The sequence below is a fragment of the Rhinichthys klamathensis genome, unplaced genomic scaffold (genome assembly GCF_029890125.1).
Source record: "Rhinichthys klamathensis goyatoka isolate OS25496 unplaced genomic scaffold, OSU_Roscu_1.1 h1tg000478l_1, whole genome shotgun sequence".
NCBI classification, from domain to species: domain Eukaryota; kingdom Metazoa; phylum Chordata; class Actinopteri; order Cypriniformes; family Leuciscidae; genus Rhinichthys; species Rhinichthys klamathensis.
In genome coordinates, this window is record NW_026606966.1 from 340320 (window position 1) to 362058 (window position 21739).

The 21739-nt window shown below is 37.7% G+C and overlaps 1 protein-coding gene across 1 annotated transcript in view; it reads left to right on the forward strand.

Moving 5' to 3' along the window:
• The window catches only part of cfap58 (cilia and flagella associated protein 58), a 133299-nt gene that overhangs the window by 108759 nt on the left and 2801 nt on the right, over window positions 1–21739 (forward strand). Inside the window, exon 17 of the mRNA XM_056237130.1 lies at window positions 1315–1448. Within this exon, the coding sequence (XP_056093105.1) occupies window positions 1315–1448 (134 nt within the window). The remainder of the gene's footprint in view (window positions 1–1314; window positions 1449–21739) is intronic.

Consider the following 21739-nt stretch of genomic DNA (forward strand, 5'->3'; position numbering starts at 1 on the left):
TATTTAGATGGTGTGCAACATAACTGGAAGCAGTGGATATAAAAGCTAATAGCTACTTTTAGTGTTTTATCATGGTTATGGGGTGTTGTTCAGTAATTAATTTCTAGCTATTAATTACGTCTTTAACGGTGTACTTTTAGATTACTTAGATTTCTCTCTCTAAAAAAAAGTATTGCATTACTAAGTTACCACAAATGACTTTCTAAATCCAGTTGAACAATACAAGCATTGACATGAAACTGCTCTTTTTTCTTTAAAAAATAAATTAATTCTTAAAAATAAATCATATAAAATTCCTAACAACACCGGTGTTGGGTGTAAACCATTACTAAGCATTTCAATTCCGGTCATTTAATTATTTTTCTCTTGAAAAAGTAAAGTAAGGGATTACTCTTTTTTTCAGTAATTGAATTAGTTACTTCTGATGTAATTGCATTAAATACTGTAAAGACTATAACAATTCTATATAAAACAATAGTGGATTTCCCATCATACATTTAACATTAGACGTTAAATTATGATGGGAAATCCACTATTGTTTTATATAGAATTGTTATAGTCTTTACAGTATTTAATGCAATTACATCAGAAGTAACTAATTCAATTACTGAAAAAAAAGAGTAATCCCTTACTTTACTTTTTCAAGAGAAAAATAATTAAATGACCGGAATTGAAATGCTTAGTAATGGTTTACACCCAACAACGGTGTTGTTAGGACTAACGTGGGGGACTTAATCATGGTGAATCACTGTGAGAATGTGTTGCTTTCATAAAATTATAATTTAATTAAAACCAGTAATGTTCAATAAATACTAAAATAAAAACTGCCAATAAACAATAAACCCTATATGTTGCTTATCACTTGACAATTAGTCTGCAAAGTTAATAAACCTACTTAATGTAAACCTTTTTTTGACCTATATGACTTAAACTAAGAAATTTTATTTTTCATAAAGAAAATAAAGCCTAATTTTATGTACATTTAACATTTTATTAATCACAGCATTTTGTATTAAATTAAGCACATTTGCTTAATTTCTCATTATGTTTTAACAAATTATAATGTGTACAGTACAATTTCATACAATTACATTATGAACTTTTTCATGCAGTTGACCTGGTTATGGTTGCCAAGCAAGTTGCAGCAACCAAGTGCATTATTACAGAAATGACATGACGTAAAGTCACAGACGTGCACATATCAACTATTTTAGCGGTTTCAAACATATCTTGTCCAATCAGATTTTTGATTGCACTAGCACATTTTTTACATGTTTTGAGTTCATCTCCAACCTTTTTTCATTTCTTCTACAGGCCTTAACAGCTGAGCTCAACATGCGCGAGTCCCAAGCAGAAGACTACAAGTATGAAATCGAACGCTTGGCACATGAACTCCAGGAAGTCAAGAAAAAATACCTCGCACAGAAACGGAAAGAGCAGGAGTACAGGTGAGAAAGAAGGGCGTTAACCCAAAAATTACAATTCTGTCATTTACCCACCCTCATGTTCTTCTAAACCTGTATGACTTTCTTTCTTCTGTGTAACACAAAAGAACAACTTTTTAATGCTTAAAGGGTTAGTTCACCCACAAGTTATCCCATAATTTATTCACCCTCAAGCCATCCTAGGTGTATATGAATTTCTTCTTTCATCCAAACACAATCGGAGTTATATAAAAAAAATTATCCTGGCTCTTCCTAGCTTTATAATGGGAGTGAATAGAGCTTTTTGAAGCTTCAAAAAAAAAAAATATATCCATCATAAAAGTAATCCATACGGCTTCAGGGGGTTAATAAAGTCCTCCTGAAGCGAAGCGATGGGTTTTTATAAGAAAAATATCCATATTTATAACTTTATAAACTATAATCACTGGCTTCCGGAAACTGCCGTACGTGAGTCAAGTTCCGCCAGACTAGTGACCTCTCATTTTTGGGTGAACTCCCCCTTTAAAAGCATCAGGCACCATAAATGAGGATGAGTAAATAATGACAGAATTTTCATATTTGGCTAAACTAAGTATTTAAAAATAGCCTTGTGTCAGAATTTCAGTGTGAGTGCATGTGGATTCAGGTGGAAGACGTTAATCCCAGATCAGCATAAAATGTAACATTATATCCACGATTTAAGTCAGACCAGCAGAAAGCTCTCATAGTGTTTGTATGTGCATGGTGTCTGTGTATCCATATATTTCATGCCACTGACAGAAAATGACCTTCAGTATTGCCAACAAGCAGACATGAACGGCAGCCTCTGACACGGACGAAAATGATACCTCAAATAACGGTGAGAAAGGAAAAAGGCATTTGGAGCTGGAGAGAAATCAATGAGCCAGTGAATTGGAAAGATTTTCTCTCATTTCGACTCTGTGTTCTTGGGAGCAAATCGTGACACCAAAAATTATAGAGTGACGCAAAGCCGGTGTGTGTTACTCCGAGAAAAACGCTGATTAGTAGGACCCTGCCAAGTTCCACTGCTATTGGCCTTCGATCGAATGAAATTATGACTAATCGTGTGGTATTTTGGAAGCATGTCTGTTGTTTAACCTGGGGAGTCTTATTTTCTAAAGCACTTGCTTAGGAGAGCATTGATTTTATGTTTGCAATATGCTAACCACTACGGTTACCCAAATACACAATTATCACAATTACTCAAGTCACATCCGGAACTATTTCAGTTCCCACACACACACATCCAGAACACACTCTTAGTGAAACACGAGCAGAGGAAATCTGCATGTAAGGCCATTCTTATGTTAATGGACCGGTACAATTTACATACGAATATTTTTTTACAATGATTCAAACACAAATTAGTTCTGCACGTGTTTCATTAATAAGGCGATTATAATGCGCATGTTTCGGTCTTCTTTCAGAAAAGTAACCATCAGGTTATTCCCTGTGAACCATATTGTTATAATTTCCTGAAGACATTTGAATATAATGGTTACTTTACTGAAATGAGGAACCCTTTATGCGACCAACAAATGCGACTTTTGGAGGACACATCCTTCAAGATGAGACGCAGCTGACATGTTTTGTTAGAGGTTGACGCATCTATGACAACATACAGATGGCATGGATCTGATTGGCCAGTATCTGCCACCTGGTTGCAAGCACAACTGCCTTACTTCTTGTCACACCACAGAATGTTCCACTGTGTTAATGATTTGTTGGTGGACCAGTAGGAGTCTTAGGAAAATGCCTGGTTGCCTTTGCGTGGCGTCTTAATAAGAGGAAAATTAAGTAGTATCCATCATCTCTAGTGATCTACAATTTCATAACTGAATCCCAGAGAATGACTTGATTTCTAATTGAGATATATAAGCTGAGTTTAATGATTTACTTTTCTCGGATAAAAGTTCTATCAGTCCTCACACTTGTGTTTGATCTGTCTATTAATCATAGTAATGAAGTAGAAATAGTTACACTATTATTGAAAAAAAGTTTGGGGTCGGAAAGATGTTTCAATGTTTTTAAAATAAATGTCTTATTCTCACCCAGGCTGCATGTTTTCGATAAAAAATATATATATTTGAATATATTTTTGAATAAAATATAATATAACAGCATTTATTTGAAACCAGCAGGTCTGGGAAATCTAAACAGAAGCTCTATGTGAGCTTTGAATGTGTTTTTAGATATCAAATAAACCTGATACCCTTTTGGCTTCATAAACTTTGTGAAATGCTGATGATGTAATGTGCCATGAGATTTGGCTCATATTTCAGAAGTCTCCCGCTATCCTGTCCAGGAAAACAGTTTGCACATTTATCAGATATAAAATTCATAAGGTAATGAAATGCGATTACCATGTCCATTTTACCAAGGTGTCATATAGTTAACATCATTTTCTTGCTATCTGTTTCTCATAAAAACGTCCAACAATATTTACTAAGTAGACTAAGTAGACCAAATATCCTTTTCGGAGCTCATATCTTTTGTCTTGTTTGTAACATATACAGCCTTAAACTGTTTGTCTGGGTCGACTGCAGACATCACTTCCTCCTCTGTTTTGAATTCTCCTGGCTGCACGTTGAAACATTACACTTAAGCCTTGCTGATGGGCAGTATATTGATTTCCTTTTTTCCCTCTGACATCTCGTGAGCTCAGACCAATGGCTTAATTCTACACAAATCCCACATCAGTGTTTTCACACCAAGTAAAACTAGTCGCTCATAATAAGTAATGAAGAAGGTATTGTTTTCTTCACACCAGAAGAAGGATGAAGGCATTTAGCTGAAGGACAGAGATATTTAAGGAAAGCAAAGAATGTGATCTGCAGTCCATTTGAGACAAGACAGCTGAATTGAAACAGCTCTGTTATTAAAGAAAAGCACATTGATATGTAACTGAATCTTGGCTACATTGAATTGTGGTGATTGAAGAATGATTGATTGATATTAAAGGGACCATATAATGCCATTTTTGTACAAGCTAGTATGATTCTTTAGGGTCTAAATTAAAAGTTTGTAATATACTTTAATTAAAAATTCTCATTAGTATTGTAAGAAAACACTTATTTTACTTGCTCAAAAACAGCTCTGTTTTCAGCACGCCGTTTCAGTGCATGACTTTAAATAATAATGAGCTTTGCTCACCCCGCCTCTCTGTTCTGTGCGTACACTGTTTGAAACACAATAACACAATAACCATAACGCGTTGTTCAGTATAAACGTGGGATTATGAATTATATTGAGAACATCATACATAGAAAACATGCCGTAATGTACCCTAAGTGTAAACCTTAGACGCATTCATTGTGAAGCGTGCAGCTAGCGATTTGCAAAGATTAATATAAATATTAATATAAAGTTTAATAAAACGTTACACTCACTTCAGTTGTTCTAGAGGTTCAGCAGGAACACGAATAGTTGGTACCGATCCTTTTTTCACGAGCAGCTTCTTACCAAAACCAGCTCATACTGACCCTCGTTTATAAAGCAGTCTGGTGAGAAATGATTCGCGCAAACATGAAAGCATTGACGTTGCTCGTGGGGAATATTCCCTTCGAAAACAAACTCAGCCACTGCGTCTTCAGCGGTTCGGATTTAGGAACATTAAAATGACTGCTGTGTTCGTTATTACACCCAAGAACAGAACACCACAATCGCTTAGACGCCATTCTGCTTATAGACAGTGCTCCAGCATATCAACAATGACTGCGTCGGTCCGCGCAGACTATGATTGACAGCTCCCTCACGAGCGAGGGCGGGTCTGTGTTGAAACGATGCTGTCAATCAACAATCGTGGGAGGGGCTTCCGAGCGTGTGACGTCACAAAATCGAACGGCTCAATTTGAGGCAGGGGAAAACATATAAGGAGATTAAAACAAAAACACTGGATGGATTTTTATCATTTTATGATGGTTGTGTACAGGCACTGCCAACACACATTTCAGTATAATCAACTTGTAAAAGTGCATGTACCATTATATGACCCCTTTAAGGTTTAAGTAAAATCACCATGCTACACAGTGCTAGCAAGTGTTACAGAGTGATTGTAGCTTTTAAGTATTTATCTACTTTTTGTTAGTAACTTTTAGCCAACTACTTTTTTCTAGGGTAACCTAACTTTAGTTTAAAGTCGCCATTTTTGGGGCTTTTAGTATGAATATGTTAGCCTTACTGTTATCTATAAGCTACTGTGCTCCAAAACATTGACAAAATTAGCATTTAGAAGATAAAAGCATTTAAAACTTCAGTCTCTTACTTCCGCCATTATGGATCAATTATATTCATGACATCACTCTGCACTTCAGCTTCTCATCAGATTTTCTGTCCAATCAAATGCTTTCTTGAATCTGAAGCCCCGCCCCTACATTATAAATAGATGCTGCAGCTAAAATCATTCACTTATTCACACAATTACTACTTTCTACATGGTTAATGGCACATAGTGCACTATATAGGGGATAGGGAATGATTCAGATGATGTAAATATGCTTTCCATTGGGGTGAATGAAGTCTGGTTTCACAGTAGTGTCACGCGAACCGCCACTGCGCGCACACAGTCTGCGCCGGTCCAGAGACACGATAGCACAGCGGATCATATGCGCGAGTCGGCGCAGACCACAAAACGTATCGGACACTTTTGAATTCTGCACTGACTGCTGTATTTTAAAGCAATATGGAGGAGATTATGAGGAGAAATGGTTAGAGAGATTAGGAGGAAACTGCAGCTGTGATATAAACTCAACACTATTGGCTATTTTAATAAAGGGGAGGAGCTGTACGATATATCCCGCCCTGTCTTCCTGTTTCAGTGGAAATTACGTCAACACATTAGATAATGCTGCGCGTTTCAAGGCACTTCAGTGGACCTTTAACTACTTTAAATAATGAGTAGGTTGGCAACACTGAATGCTGCATGCTATGAGTTTTTAGACCACATTTTCAGCATATTGGAGGAGGCAAGGATGGTCGAGTGTTTTTAAATAAGGCAGGAGATCAAGGGGGTAGAAATCTGCTTGCCTAGCTTTTTTAACCTTTCTGGTTAGCACATGTTACAGCCCTTCCTGTCTACATTTGTAATGGCCAGAAAATCTTTCATGCTTAAAGTAGCAATTAGCAACATCAATGAATAGATTTAGATGGGTCAAAATGAGTCAATGGGTGGATATAGATGGTTAAAAGGTTGAATAAATAATGCAGGACTTTGGTGTATGTGTAACTGACCAGTGTATTGCCATTAAGCCTAATGCAGTGGGGTTCAAAAGCCTGAGACTGTTAGCAAAAATAATTTGATCTAATTGACTTTTCACATTTCCGGGTTTTTCAGAAGCGGAAGTCGTCAACCCTCTCACTCACTCCCTCTAAATCACTCGCAAATGCGACCAGATTTCATGCTTGGCGACTAAAAAATGTCTAGATCCGGGACAGTCTTCCCGACGTCACGAAAGTGCGGACTCGTAGGAAGACCACGAGTGCTTAGGGTCCCATTTGGGACACGGCCATAGTTTGATTGATTCCCGATCGGGCCAGTGCTGTATCGTCATGAAAGTTTTTCATTTGCAAATGTTTGAGATGTCTTTCATGAGTTCAAATGCTCACGAAGAAGAGTGCTGAAGAGCCAGAGCCTGAAGAGTCTGAGAATCTACTTGCACTTCAGAATGCTTTTATGATGCAAGATTAATGTAAACAGCCCACTGCAAACACCCTTGTAATTCGCTTCAACCTTTTCGAACTTTATGAATGGTTATTTTATAGAAGGTTCTAGTGGTGTGTGTAAGGCATTGGAAGCAAGCTGTTTCTAAAGGATGGCTGTTTCTAAAGCATGCAGTGCCATCTGCCATTAAAAACTAAGCTCAGAATCGATTCGAGAGAGAATCGAGATGTGTTTGGAAAATTTCAGAATCGATATAGAATCAATTCTCGATTCACGATGCGTCGATTTATTGTCCCAGGCCTACTGTTTACACTTGTCTTAGTCTGGCGAGTAAAATTAAAAAATGTACTAGCCAATGGCGACTTGAGCTTCAGTGTGTTCGTAGAGGGTTGGTTGGGTAAACTTCTATAGCAGTGAATGAGAGACTATATTAAATATGTTTGTGTGTGTTCCCAGTTGCTCAAATAGCAAAAAAAAAATCTCAATAGTGTTTTTGACAACTTTCAAAAAGAGGAAAATAATAGAGAGCGATTCAATTTTACTGTCACTCCCACAGCCTTAGAAACACCCTTACATCGGCGTTAACTTGTTTTTTTGTTGTAATTTGATGCAAAGGTGATATAATACAATGTATAGTGTTATAAATGTAGATAAAACATTTTAACACTGAAAATATATCAATAAAAAACCATCGCACACCTGCAGATAATAGGAAAAACGACCAAAAAAGATCGGTCGACAATCTGCAAACGAGAAACTCTCGCACACTATCAGAACTTGCATTTAAAAACTCTTTATTAGCAACGTTTCGGTCTCACGACCTTCATCGGGCATGCAACAATGAAAATATAAAAAACTTTGCAGGATTTATGATGCTGATGACTGTTAAAACACATCATCACAGTGAAAAGGGTCCATTTAACACATTTTCCCCGTTGCAAATAATATTATCAGCATAAAAATAGTGCAGAGTTGGACTGAAAAATGTACATGATTTTCTTAGTATTTCTTAGTATTTGGTTGTTTTAACGGCACCAGCACTCCAGCTGACATGTATAAATTACATCTGACTAGTGACCTAGCAATAGAGCAGAATCTTTTTCCTTTGACATCATAACATTATTTTTTTTATTTAAATTGTACAGAATCTTAAAACTTTCTTTTTATTTACATTTAAATTATATCTTGAATCCTAATTTCAAGACTTAAGAACTGACAGTATATCTGTCACAGTCACCACCTAATTATCATCGTTACTGTCATGTGTTAGTCTCCGTCTGCACTACAGTTCCCATCATCCTCCTTGGCCCACACCTGCACCTCCTTCATCATTACCCGCACCTGCCAGCACTTATCATCATCATCTGCATCACCTGTGTTCTGCCAATCAGTGTTCATCTGTGTCACCTGGTTTCTGTTAATCTGTGTTTGTATTTAGTTCCTTTCAGTTCAGCCAGTCTTGGTCGGTTCTTAGTTCTAATTAGTGTGTGTTCATCCTGCCTGTAGCTGTTGGAATCTTATTATATTTAGTAAAAGTTTGTATTGGAGAATTCTGACTCATCATCTTCATCTTCCTACAGCACACCGTGACAATTTCACTCTTAAAAATAAAGGTTCTTTATTGGTATCAATGGTTCCATGTAGAACCTTTAGCATCCATTGGATATTTCCATTGCGCAAAACGTTCTTTAGAGTAAAAAACCCAAAACAATGGTTCTTTAGATTATTCAAATGTGCTTTACACTAAGAAAAAAAATATATTTTAAGAACTTTTCACAGAAAGGTTCTTTGTGGAACCAAAAATGGTTCTTCTATGGTACCGCAGCGAAGGAACCTTTATTGAGTGTAGTATGTGATGTGGTAAAGTTCTGTTCAGTACCATAAGGACATTAATGGTGTTGCATTGGAAAAATGTCCTCTGAATTATGCAATTACACATTGATATGTTTTGTTTTTTGAGGGTTTGGGAAAAAAACAAATCTAAACTGCAGTGCATATGTTGTGAATGACATTTCAAAGAATCGACAATGACATTATGAAGTAAATGAATCACACTCCCTTTGTTCCTAATAGCAGTCTCTTGCTGATCAAAAGCCTGGCGCTGTGTAATTTTGCTCCTAATGTTAATGACTGCATGGTTGATTTCAAGAGCAAATGAAATTCCCCTAATTAATTTGAGATAAAAAAAAAAATAGTTGCCCAAGCCATTTCCCCTCTATCAAATAATCTGTCAGCGCAGAGCAGAAGCTAAAGCTTCTATATTTTTGTTTTGATAGGTTCAAGTGTGTTTACTGCTCTGTATTCTTTCCTGTCCTGTTGGGTTTTATTCTCCATCTTTCACTTAAAGGCTTTTATGCTTCATGCTATTGTTTTCCATTAAATTTCTTTTGTCTCCCTCTTTTTTTTTCTTTTTCTCCCCTTCGCTTTTCAGATGTGCTCACAGACCATTTGAAACTTAATCTCGACCAACCCTTTCTGTTCTCTCTGCTTGTGTGCTTCAGCTCCACTGAGGTGTGGTAACTGGCTCCAAAACTCCGGAAGCCATTTTGGCTCGCTCAGGACATTTGGATTAACTGCTTTAAACACACAGTACTGTTTTTTTTTTTTTTAAATACATTTTGGGAAACACGAAGGCTTGGAGAGCTTGTGCAATGTCAGGACTAAGCTAGCCACTCACAGATATGAATGATATACAGACCTCTTGTGGGATCCTGAGGTGTTTTTTGTTTTGTTCTGATTTCCCTGAAAAACAGCTTGTATCTTCCCATTTGTCTGTATTTTGAAGGGTTTCAGCATCTGATGTACAGGCTTTTTTTTTTTTTCATTGCACCGATGACTTTATCAAATTGATGCCTTCCCAGTGGACCAATGTAGGTCATCTAGTCCAGAGGAGAGCTGCTCCCTCAAATGAGCCTGGTTTCTCCCAAAGTATTTTTTCTCCATTTCTGTCAACTGATGGAATTTGGGTTCCTTGCCTCTGTCACCTTTGTCTTGCTTAGTTGGGGGCACTTAATATTCAGCAATATTATTGATTTGACTGCACTAACGCTATCGGATGAGAACAATACTTGAACTGAATTGAGCTATAATGACACTATTGTCTTCTCCCTTATAGCTGAATCAATGTTTTTTTTTCAAAACTGATGAAGTTTGCAACTTCGACACTGTTATTGAACTGAATTTAATCAGCATTGAACTGGCTCAAGCTGAATAGCGACACTATTGTCTACAGAAGAGCTGCTTATAGCTGAATTGAACTTGTTTCATAATGAATTAACTTTACACAGTTATTGAACTGAATTGAGTCTAGACTGAACTGAACTAAATTGAGCTGAATAATGACACTATTATCTTACAGCTGCTTTACAGCGGAACTTGAGTTTGTCTCATATTTTGTTTGCATCATTCATTCTGTTACTTTCTGTTTATTACTACGAAGCTGCTTGAAACTATTTCTATTGTATAAAGCGCTATAAAAAAATAAAGGTGACTTGACTTGACCAATGCATCACATGCTCAGAACAGAAGTTGAAAGTGTAGTTACATTGGGTAACACTTTAAAATAAGGTTCATTAGTTAACATTAGTTAATGTATTAACTAACAGGAACTAAACATGAGCAATACATTTGTCACAGTATTTATTCATCTTTGTTAATGTTAGTTAATAAAAATATAACTGTTCATTGTTTGTTCATGTTAGTTCACAGTGCATTAACTAATGTTAACAAATGCAACCTTTGATTTTAATAACGTATTAGTAAATGTTAAAATCAATATTAACTAAGATTAATAACTGCTCAAGAAGTTTTGTTCATTCTTAGTTCATGTCAACTAAGGTAGTTAACTAATGAAACTTATTGTAAAGTGTTACTGTACCTTATATTGCACTGTTGGTGTTGCAATGTGGATTGTAGAGTTAATAATTATACAAAATAGCAACAATATAATAATAATAATGAAATTGTATACTGTAGCATACAAATACAAGAAATGGAGCCCAAAGTGCTTTACAATAAAAAAAAGCATTACAATAAGCACAAAGAGGTAAACCTTTTAAATGACAAACATCCAGAAAGACAACAAGAAAACATCTCAGCAGCAAAATAAAATGATTCAATAAAACAAACTAAAATATAGGGGAAGACTAGAATAATGCTGTTTAGTGCCACTATTTCCATTAGTGGCCCCCCACAAATTTCCTTTCCTCGTTAGATTGGACATTTAAATGAAATATTGCAATAACTAATCATAAGGGCAGTGAGTGACCAAGCCCTCATTTCACATAAGTTTTCACGGGATTAACAGTCAACCGAATGTTATTTTTTTACTACATTTATAGAACCATAAAGAACACGTTTGAGAGCAAAGCAAATAAACACTGTTTGGTTCCTTCCTCTCTCCCAGGGAAAGCACGTAATAAGCTTCAAGCTTTATTGATTGATTAAAACCTAAGAGACCACACATTGAAATAGTCCCTGCTTTTTTCTCTCTCTTAGAAATGAAGACTGTTTACAATAAATGTCAGAGCTACAAAAAGAACAAGAAATTGATAGCAATTAAGAATATTTTAATGGCACTGTTTGATGTTCTAAATGTTATACAGTGTATGATGTGGTTTTTTTTTTTTGTACTTTGGGGTTTTGGGACAGTGAGATAATGACACCAAAAGATTTATTTTAAATTAGAGCTCAGCAGAGCTAAAATTGACCTGAAGAACTAAACTGGCGGTGTCAATTAACGGTTCTGTGTCCCTAGACACCATTTTATTACAAGCCATCAATATTTCGCTAACCACTGCAAAGCAAACAAATCATTTTAACTTTCAGACTGGATCTTTAATGCTGCCTGTCATCAAATCATTCATTTTCAGACTTTTCCCCCCCTTGCTTAACGGAACCGAGAGAAATGTAATCACAGCTGGCTTGGTTTGTAAATTCTCTGTTTCAGATGACGTGCGATGAGCGATGGTGTCTTGATGCCTTCATTTGAAATGAGGGAATAGACAGGAGGCAACCAAGACGCTGACAAGTTCACAATGAATTGCATGCAAATGAGGACATGTGGATTATTGCATTCTGGGGAGCGAATGAGACGGGCAGCATCGGTAGCCATGTTTATGAGGTGTGATGCAAACAAGAGGCAGTAATGAGAGTTGATCAAGCTGACAAGGTGCAGAAACACTCAGCGTGCATATAAGCAGATACGCAAATACAAACCTTCAGGAATAACTTGCCGGCTCATAGTTGAGTGAGCGCTTACTGACTGGAAATATCTTGTGGAGGTTTGGTTGAGAGCAATGTCAGAGGTTTTGAATGAGAATTTCTTCCTTGTAAAACTTAGTTGCCACAGTTTTGTTAGTTCCCACTATGCAGCCATAAAAATTTGATTTCATGTTTATAAAAATCTCTAAGAGCAATAGTCCGTATGACATGCACATTGTAGGTTCATGACTGTTCATGTGTAAATCTGATCAACTTAGCATTTTTAATATGTGGATTGTAGAAATATTGCATATATCTGTATTATTTTTGTCATATATCATTACTATTGGTTACCCTTTACGTCTATCTGTGGGTTTTGCAAATATCCAACCAATGAAAAGTATTACAAATAGCTTGTGACTAAACCTCATAACTCCATGATATTTTTGCCAAATGACAGAAAAAACTGAGCGCCCACATAGCTACAGTAAACTTTATAATCTTCAAGTCGATGGAAACGTAATGCCCAAAATTCTGCGAAATTCGCTGGTAAAAAACCTTGTAACTCCATTCGAGCTTGATTTTGGTAAAATGTTATTAATATAATGACAAATGCAAGTGTCTGACCACATATAGAGCCACAATATCAACTTTGACAATGCTTTCAATTTCCTGAAAAGGTTTCTGGCCGGCCGGCAGCAATGATAAATTTAACTTCTTTGTTTAACAATTATTAATGCATAAGTGAGATGTCAAGTCAAGTCAAGTCACCTTTATTTATATAGCGCTTTTTACAATACAGATTGTATCAAAGCGCTTCACAGTGATAACATGAAAACAATATAACAAAAACAATATAACAATATAACAAAGTTTGTTTCTAAAAGAAATTGCGTCAACGTCCACCTTAAGTAAGGCAGATCAATAATATTATTGAATATTAAATGTTAAATGTCCCCAACTAAGCAAGCCAAAATCCAAGGCAACAGTGGCAAGGAACCAAAACTCCATCAGGTGACAGAATGGAGAAAAAAACCTTGGGAGAAACCAGACTCGGTCGGGGGGCCAGTTCTCCTCTGGCCAACGGAAGAACAGTGCATGATTCGGGCAGCATTACAAGTCAGATTGGATCGGAACAAGATGTATTAGAGCAATGTTTGGTATGATTATTGTGTCAAAAAGCAGAAATAAAACAAAAATTAAAACACACAACTTAGTTACCATGAACAAAATGACAGTCCTTGCTTCTTTTTATGTTGCCGTGTATATTATTTAAAGTCCCCATGAATTCAAAATTGACCATACTTACTTTGTTTGCCTAAATTGATCGTTTTGTAGTGAACAATTCATCCATGCAAGTCAATCCACACAAAAAATTTTTTTGGCTTCATAATCTTTATGAAATTTCCCCTCCCCTCTGCATTGGAGGACCTTCCCTGATGACGTAGGTTTGACGGTTTGGGTGTCTGCTTAACATCCGTAACCACGCCCCTCCAACTGACAGTAGACAGGCTGAATGAAAACACCTACTTTTCTAGATCCAATCAGGTGCTAGTTGGGAAAAAAAGCCACGCCCACTATTTTGCCTCATTTAGTATTCCGTTTCTCTCTGAAATACGTCACAACACTGGAGAAAAGTCGTTTGCAACTTCCGGTTCACGGGGACTTTAAATCATTTAAATAATTCATCATTATAATTCATGTGCTCTCGTAATCTTTAATCAAAATGATAATTTCCCATTAACAGTGAGCCAACGATCCAATCAATTCTCAATGGACAAAATCAAGCCCCGCCCTAATTTTTTTTTTTTTTCTCATTTGAAAAGCTGGGATATACACTCACCTAAAGGATAATTAGGAACACCATACTAATACTGTGTTTGACCCCCTTTCGCCTTCAGAACTGCCTTAATTCTACGTGGCATTGATTCAACAAGGTACTGAAAGCATTCTTTAGAAATGTTGGCCCATATTGATAGGATAGCATCTTGCAGTTGATGGAGATTTGTGGGATGCACATCCAGGGCACGAAGCTCCCGTTCCACCACATCCCAAAGATGCTCTATTGGGTTGAGATCTGGTGACTGTGGGGGCCATTTTAGTAGAGTGAACTCATTGTCATGTTCAAGAAACCAATTTGAAATGATTCGAGCTTTGTGACATGGTGCATTATCCTGCTGGAAGTAGCCATCAGAGGATGGGTACATGGTGGCCATAAAGGGATGGACATGGTCAGAAACAATGCTCAGGTAGGCCGTGGCATTTAAACGATGCCCAATTGGCACTAAGGGGCCTAAAGTGTGCCAAGAAAACATCCCCCACACCATTACACCACCACCACCAGCCTGCACAGTGGTAACAAGGCATGATGGATCCATGTTCTCATTCTGTTTATGCCAAATTCTGACTCTACCATCTGAATGTCTCAACAGAAATCGAGACTCATCAGACCAGGCAACATTTTTCCAGTCTTCAACTGTCCAATTTTGGTGAGCTCTTGCAAATTGTAGCCTCTTTTTCCTATTTGTAGTGGAGATGAGTGGTACCCGGTGGGGTCTTCTGCTGTTGTAGCCCATCCGCCTCAAGGTTGTGCGTGTTGTGGCTTCACAAATGCTTTGCTGCATACCTCGGTTGTAACGAGTGGTTATTTTAGTCAAAGTTGCTCTTCTATCAGCTTGAATCAGTCGGCCCATTCTCCTCTGACCTCTAGCATCAACAAGGCATTTTCGCCCACAGGACTGCCACACAGTGGATGTTTTTCCCTTTTCACACTATTCTTTGTAAACCCTAGAAATGGTTGTGCGTGAAAATCCCAGTAACTGAGCAGATTGTGAAATACTCAGACCGGCCCGTCTGGCACCAACAACCATGCCACGCTCAAAATTGCTTAAATCACCTTTCTTTCCCATTCTGACATTCAGTTTGGAGTTCAGGAGATTGTCTTGACCAGGACCACACCCCTAAATGCATTGAAGCAACTGCCATGTGATTGGTTGATTAGATAATTGCATTAATGAGAAATTGAACAGGTGTTCCTCATAATCCTTTAGGTGAGTGTACATCACAATAAGAAAGAAAAGTCAAGTCACCTTTATTTATATACAGCTTTATACAATACAGATTGTTTCAATGCAGCTTTACAGTGATAAGAGGAAAATGAGTCGATGCAAACAGTTCATTTCGGTTGTACAAAAGATGTTGCATTTTCTGTGTCATGCCAACTTGAAATTAAAAATATGGGAAAAAGTCAATTTCACTCTATCAAACACTGGTGAAACATCTACTATAATGAAATATTTGTGGTTCCGATGTTGGTTGCAAAAATTGTATTTCATCAGAGTACATTTTGAATGCCTGTGAGTGGACAAAATATGATTTTTAGAATCAGTTAAGTAACAACACCTACAATTAGCTAACTGGCTATTGAATATAACCAGCCTTGACCTTTTTTGTATTCTTCTTTCTACATGGCATGTGAGATGGTGTAATCTTACTGGACCTTTTCATGAATTGGTACTTGAGATTTTGTGATTTTGAATCCACATCTTTTAGCTTTGATTTCATCTTTGCTAGTGTAGACTAAAAAGTTTTATTTCAAGAAAAAGGCCAAAACAGGTAATAAAAGTCATGAAGCCATTCCATAGGAATGAGCATTCTGTATGTGTAGATTTCCTGAAAGTTTTATAATCATTTGGGGTGGCAAGATTGCATCTTTATTGTTTTTTTTGTACTAGCATTAAGGTCAGGTCAATTTATGTGTATTTGTATAGCACATTTTCAGAATATATGTAGTTTGAAAGCAGAAAACCATGCCTTAATGTCTTAAAGCCTCCAGTGACTGTGGCGAATGTCATCCGTTTAGGTAATGGGCGGAAAAACCTTGAGAGGAACCGGGCTCAGCTGGGGGAATCTGTCCTCTTATGACATTAATGTGAGTCATACTGTATCTAACCATACCGTCTCTATACTGTCTCTAGATTGAAAAGCAGCATCTTGCACTTTAATTAGGGATGGAACCTTGGTATTTAGCCAAGTCTTGTGGTTAAGGAGTAGTTTACTTAAACCCTGCTCTAGCTATTCGCTGAGTCATGGATGTGGCTGTAGACACTTTTAGGCCATTACAATAAAGATCGTGGTCTCATGGGAGAGATGTAAAAAAAAAAAAGAAGCTGAGTGAGATTAAGTGAAAGATGGTGAGATGTTTTTTTGTCTGTCTAGAACAACCTCCAGTTAAGTCTGTTTTCTTGTGCCAAAACATAATGCAAATGATCCTCTGTTGAGCACTGTGGAGAAATTGCCTTCCACAGACGGCAGCTTTCAATGTCTATCTGACATTGACATTGATTACATTAGTATTCAGTTGATAGTAGATGGAAACGTTCCCAATGATGTTCAAAGAGGAATCATTTGTTTGGCTGTTTGCCTGGACTTTGGAGATCTGTTTGACGTCGCTGTGAAGTTCATTTAAAGTGGGATCAGTTTCAAATATTTTATTTGTAAAGGGAGATTTGCTTACATTGACACACACAAAGACAAGAAATTAGTTGAGAAGGAAAAATAAGTTGTATTGTAGCAAACTTGATTAAAATGCCAGAAAATTATTCGATCCTGAAACATGAGCAAGGTTAGATTGCTCACGCAAAACATGGACACTCTCAATACTACATCAAACTACCACCAGCGTTGGATTATGTGAAGGTTGTAGACCTCTGGAAGTGGAAAAACCATAGCCTATATGAAACCGTCTCTCCTGAAGTAGGCGCACGTTGCGATGTCTGCTGGATTGAAGCCCTCTGCTACGTGGAGAGCCATGTAATTGCTCTCCGGTATGAGAGGTCTTGTTCTGACCTCATACAGCTGGATAGGACACGTCCTTGATACAAGAGTGGTTGCTTCTTTGTTATGAGTTTTGCAAGTAGGCTTGTAGAATTTCGTGATGGCAACAGACTCAGCAAGGTCAACGGTGTTATTAGAAAAACACACAGGATTGTGATTAAATATGTTATAACTCCTTTGCTTCTAGCAGCAATGAATGGAATTGTGTGGTGGTACCTTGAGACTGATTGTTATTGTATAATCTATTTGGTAACACTAAAGGTCTTATAAGTTAACGGTAGTTAATGCATTAACTAACAAAAACAGTGACCAATGCATTTGTTATATTATTTTTTTAATATTTGTTTACATTAGCTAAAGTCGCCCTGTAGTCAATCATTTCATCCCTTAAAACTCATCTTTGATCACCAAAATTACATATTTAAAAGTTTTTTCCCTCGGAAAAAAAAGCTAGAATGTAACTCTACACCCTTGCCTCATTTAGTATACGCGGTTCTATGAATATGCAAATTATCCCCGCCTCCACTCACTCACTCCAGCTCAGAGATTCACTCGTTGACGTGATTGGTTACAAGACAGTCTGTGACGTCAGAAACACCAGTGATTTCAAACCGTGTTTTTGAGACTGTCTTTTGTTCAGTGCAGTTTTAAGGAGAAAATACTCAGCAATGGTGTTGACTCATGAATTTGCACATGGTTTGTCTTAAAGCACATTAAAACACCATAGACAAATAAACAACATTAAAAGCTTTATTTACACCACAGGCGACTTGGTAAAATAAAAATACAACAGTTAATTTTTAGTTCATGTTAGCTCTGGTCTGTTAAATATTACATTCATTATTAACAGATACAACTTTTGATTTTAGTAATGTATAAGTAAGATGTTGAAATTAATATTAACTATGATTAATACATGTTTTAGTATTTTTTTATTGTTAGTTTATGTCAACAAATGGAACCTTATTGTCACGAGCTGGCTTGACTTGATAATCCACAACGAGGCTTGACGCAGATGAACGATGAAAACACTTTTAATAAACACTAGGAAACATCTCTAGAGGACTCCAGCTCACCTTGTGATGCGGTGATACATGACTTCATCAGCTGGGGGACCGAGGGGCCGGCGAACTCACCCGGGACCACGCAGGTTGCAATGTGAAAGACGGGGTGTGGACTGAGGAATTTTTCGTCGTTTTAGTTCCAAACCTGCCGTCTTAGGTCACCCTGGCCAACAGCCGAAGTATTATCTCACGTGGAGAAAAATAGATCGGGGTGTGGATGAGGGGACTCTCACTCATTGAGCTCATCGAGTCTCGACCGTTACATTGCGATGGTCACGTTCCCAGTGAGAGAACGTGACACACCCACGAGCGCTGTCTGAGCGCGATCAAAGCCCAAACACTCAAAACAGCGCTCGCGCCCATCAGCTGACTCTATCAGAATACCACACTCAGAAAAACACGGGCAGATCGTCTTTAGAAAGACGCGTCTTTAAAAAGACGTGCCGCGTGCAGCTCTTTAGTGAGAGGAAAAACTCCGCGGATGTTGAAGCGACCAGGGAGAACACACAGACTGGCAGACAACTCCTCAGCTCGCAGGCAATGTGAAACTCGCTGGATACCGCCGTCACACCAACACCGGAGAGTTCGCTCGTCTCGAAGAGATGTAGTCACTGAGAAAACTCAGGATTTGGCTTGTGGAGTGAAGAGATGCTCTTGGCTCCGAAGCGAAAACATGATCTGCTGTTGCAGGTGTCTCTCCTTAAATACCCACGCGGTGGGGCGGAGATACATTATGCAAATTCCGCAGACCCATGGCATTTCATTGCCATAGGCTCGTTTTTTAATACTCGAAGATGATAGGCTTTCTGGCGAAACCCCCCATTCTCCCATTCTCCGTCATCCGACGTAACTCGGAGTGACTACGAAAGGGAACAGTGTTTACAGTGAAACATAAAACACCAGCATGAAACTTACACACAAGACCAAGAGGGTTTAAATACATAAGATGATGAGTAACAGGTGAAACACTAATCAATGAAGCATGAATAACTATGGCAACTAACAAGACCACAATGGAAACGCAAGAAACAGGAACTAAAGCACAGGAACTGAACACAGGCAAAACAAGACAAAATAACATCAAAATAAGAGTCCTCAAAACCAGGGACGTATGGAATCATGACACTTATAGTAGTGTTACCAACTATTTCTAACTTGACATGCTTTCGTTAAAAAAAGGGATGCTACCAAAAAAATGGTTGGTGGGATGGGGTGCGGTTTTTAAATTAATTATTAGGTAATTTTATTGAAAGTTTTTTTTTTTTTTTTGCATAAATATTAAGTGGCACAAATGGAACCCAATCCATCCCAACTACACAAGCTTTGTTGATTTATCTGTAGATGACTCAAAATTACCAGCATGCACATTCCTATATATATTTCATGTTTTTATTCTCTGCAGCAGAAATTTTTTGAGGGCTATTTTAGAGATTTTGTTTAATGAATCCATTATCTAGGTGTGAAACGATACTAATATGCACTAACAATACAAGTGCTCCCATCTTTTCATAGTCTTTAAATATTTAACAGAACATTTTGAGTGAAAGGACATGAACAGGTTGAGCTGTATGGAGAAAGAAAAGTGTTTGGTGGAAAATATCATTCTGCTGATGAAAAGAAATGTAAAAAGTGTGAGGGGAATATTCACTGCTGTACTCCTTAAGATTTAAAACCTTCACATTCCAACCACACACACACAAATCACCATCTGTTATTGATTTATAATCTCTAGAGCGGCCATTCTTCCCTCCCTCCTTCTCTTTACTTTATTCTCTGTTTCTCTCTTTCCGCCTGCCTACGTGGAACTATAGATCATAATTGAATTACTGTGGTAGAGGGGACGTATAATCAGCCAGATGGAGTGAGCCGACTGATTTGAAAGACAGGCAAATAATCATATCTTCCCCTTTATTATTCCTGCCGGCATGGGGACGTATTGAATAAACTCTGCACGTAATGTAACTGCTTTCAGCATAATTCCATATAATATGGTCATGTCCTGATTCCTAACTCCCTGATTTTTAAACTTTCATTGGCTATTATTACAGCTCTGCTAAACATGCTGATTGATTTATTTGCGGCAATTAATGAATCATGTGTTTAATAAACAGTAGATGAATGTAACGTGATGGAGGGCCATAGTATAATTAGAGTCCATTGGAGAGCGGGAACACTGCGGTATACCTTGTTTTCCCCAGATAAACAAATAAACAGGTGTTAAATTGGGCCATAATGATTCAAAGCGGTGTTTTATTCAAAACAGACAAAAATATTGCCTGTTTGTGTCAGTCCTTTTCAATTACTTGTATGCTGTAGACCAATTTACCACACTTGTTGTACACTTAAAAATTAGATGTTTTTTTTTTTTTTTTGATGGGTTTATACTGTATGTGCTTATTCATTTAATATCTTAAGATTTAAAAAATGTATTAGCTTAGAAGTGGCTAGCAGTGGATATCCACTTGTCACTCAAGTGGTCACGCCATTAATTATGCAGAACTTTAAGGCTTAATATAATTTAAACGGATGAGTTATAAAAAAATTCACCACCCTCACAGTTGTCATGAAGAGCAAAATTAGCTATATCGACCAAAACCACTTTTTGCACCAGGCTGTAAACACATTTTTTTCTGCTGTAAAGTTGGGCATTTTAACATGGGATTGACTCTCTTTTGGAGCCTGTCTCTAGTGGCCAGTCGGTGAATTGCAGTTTAAGTCACTACCGTGTTGGTTTCAAGAGAGAGACCGGAAGGTTGCCGCTTGAGGTTTACCATAGACAGTATAAGAAGTGGACAGAGCCATCTCATTGGAACTCAGTTGAGACAGTTGAAGCCCGTTTTTAGCGATTTTTGAGCACTTCCGTTCCTGACGCGCAGACTCAAACCGACTCAAACTAAGCTTGATGACGTGACCAACCTGTCTGACAGACGTTAATCTTCTAGTAGCTGTGCGTGAAAATTGCCAACGTTAATCTTGCAGAGACGGGGAACTTGAGCAAAGAGTTCTTTGGCGTGAGTGAGCAGGAGTAAGTATTCCGTTGCTTTTATGGACTCGTTATCTATGGGCTTCTCCCTTGACGGGACGTCCCCCCGATTACCTGCGAGCTTCTCCTCCTGTCTGTACGGTAATTTCTGCACAGCGCGACAGAGAGTCGAGTGGTTATGACGCAATCGTTAGCCTATTTTTACAAAATCTGTTTCTACGGGGCCATAATGTTACATAGAAGGTAATGGAGCCCTTTATAAATTGTCGTGTTTCTTTAGAAATAAATAATGGACAAATTGAGTATTTAAACGCCTCAGATGTAAAGTTATTCGCTGTCAAAGTGACGCCAAAATGAATGGGAGTCAATGGAAATGCTAACGCAAGTGAAGTTCTGCTACAACATGGCGGCACCCGGCCGGCTTCAACTTCCGGTCGATGGATTACCCCCTTGGGGTTTACGCATACGCTGTAAGGTGAATTTAGCGTTTTCCGACGTTTCAGTGTGGATGAGAAACTTTTGGAAAACGCTTGAAAATGCTAGTGTGGAA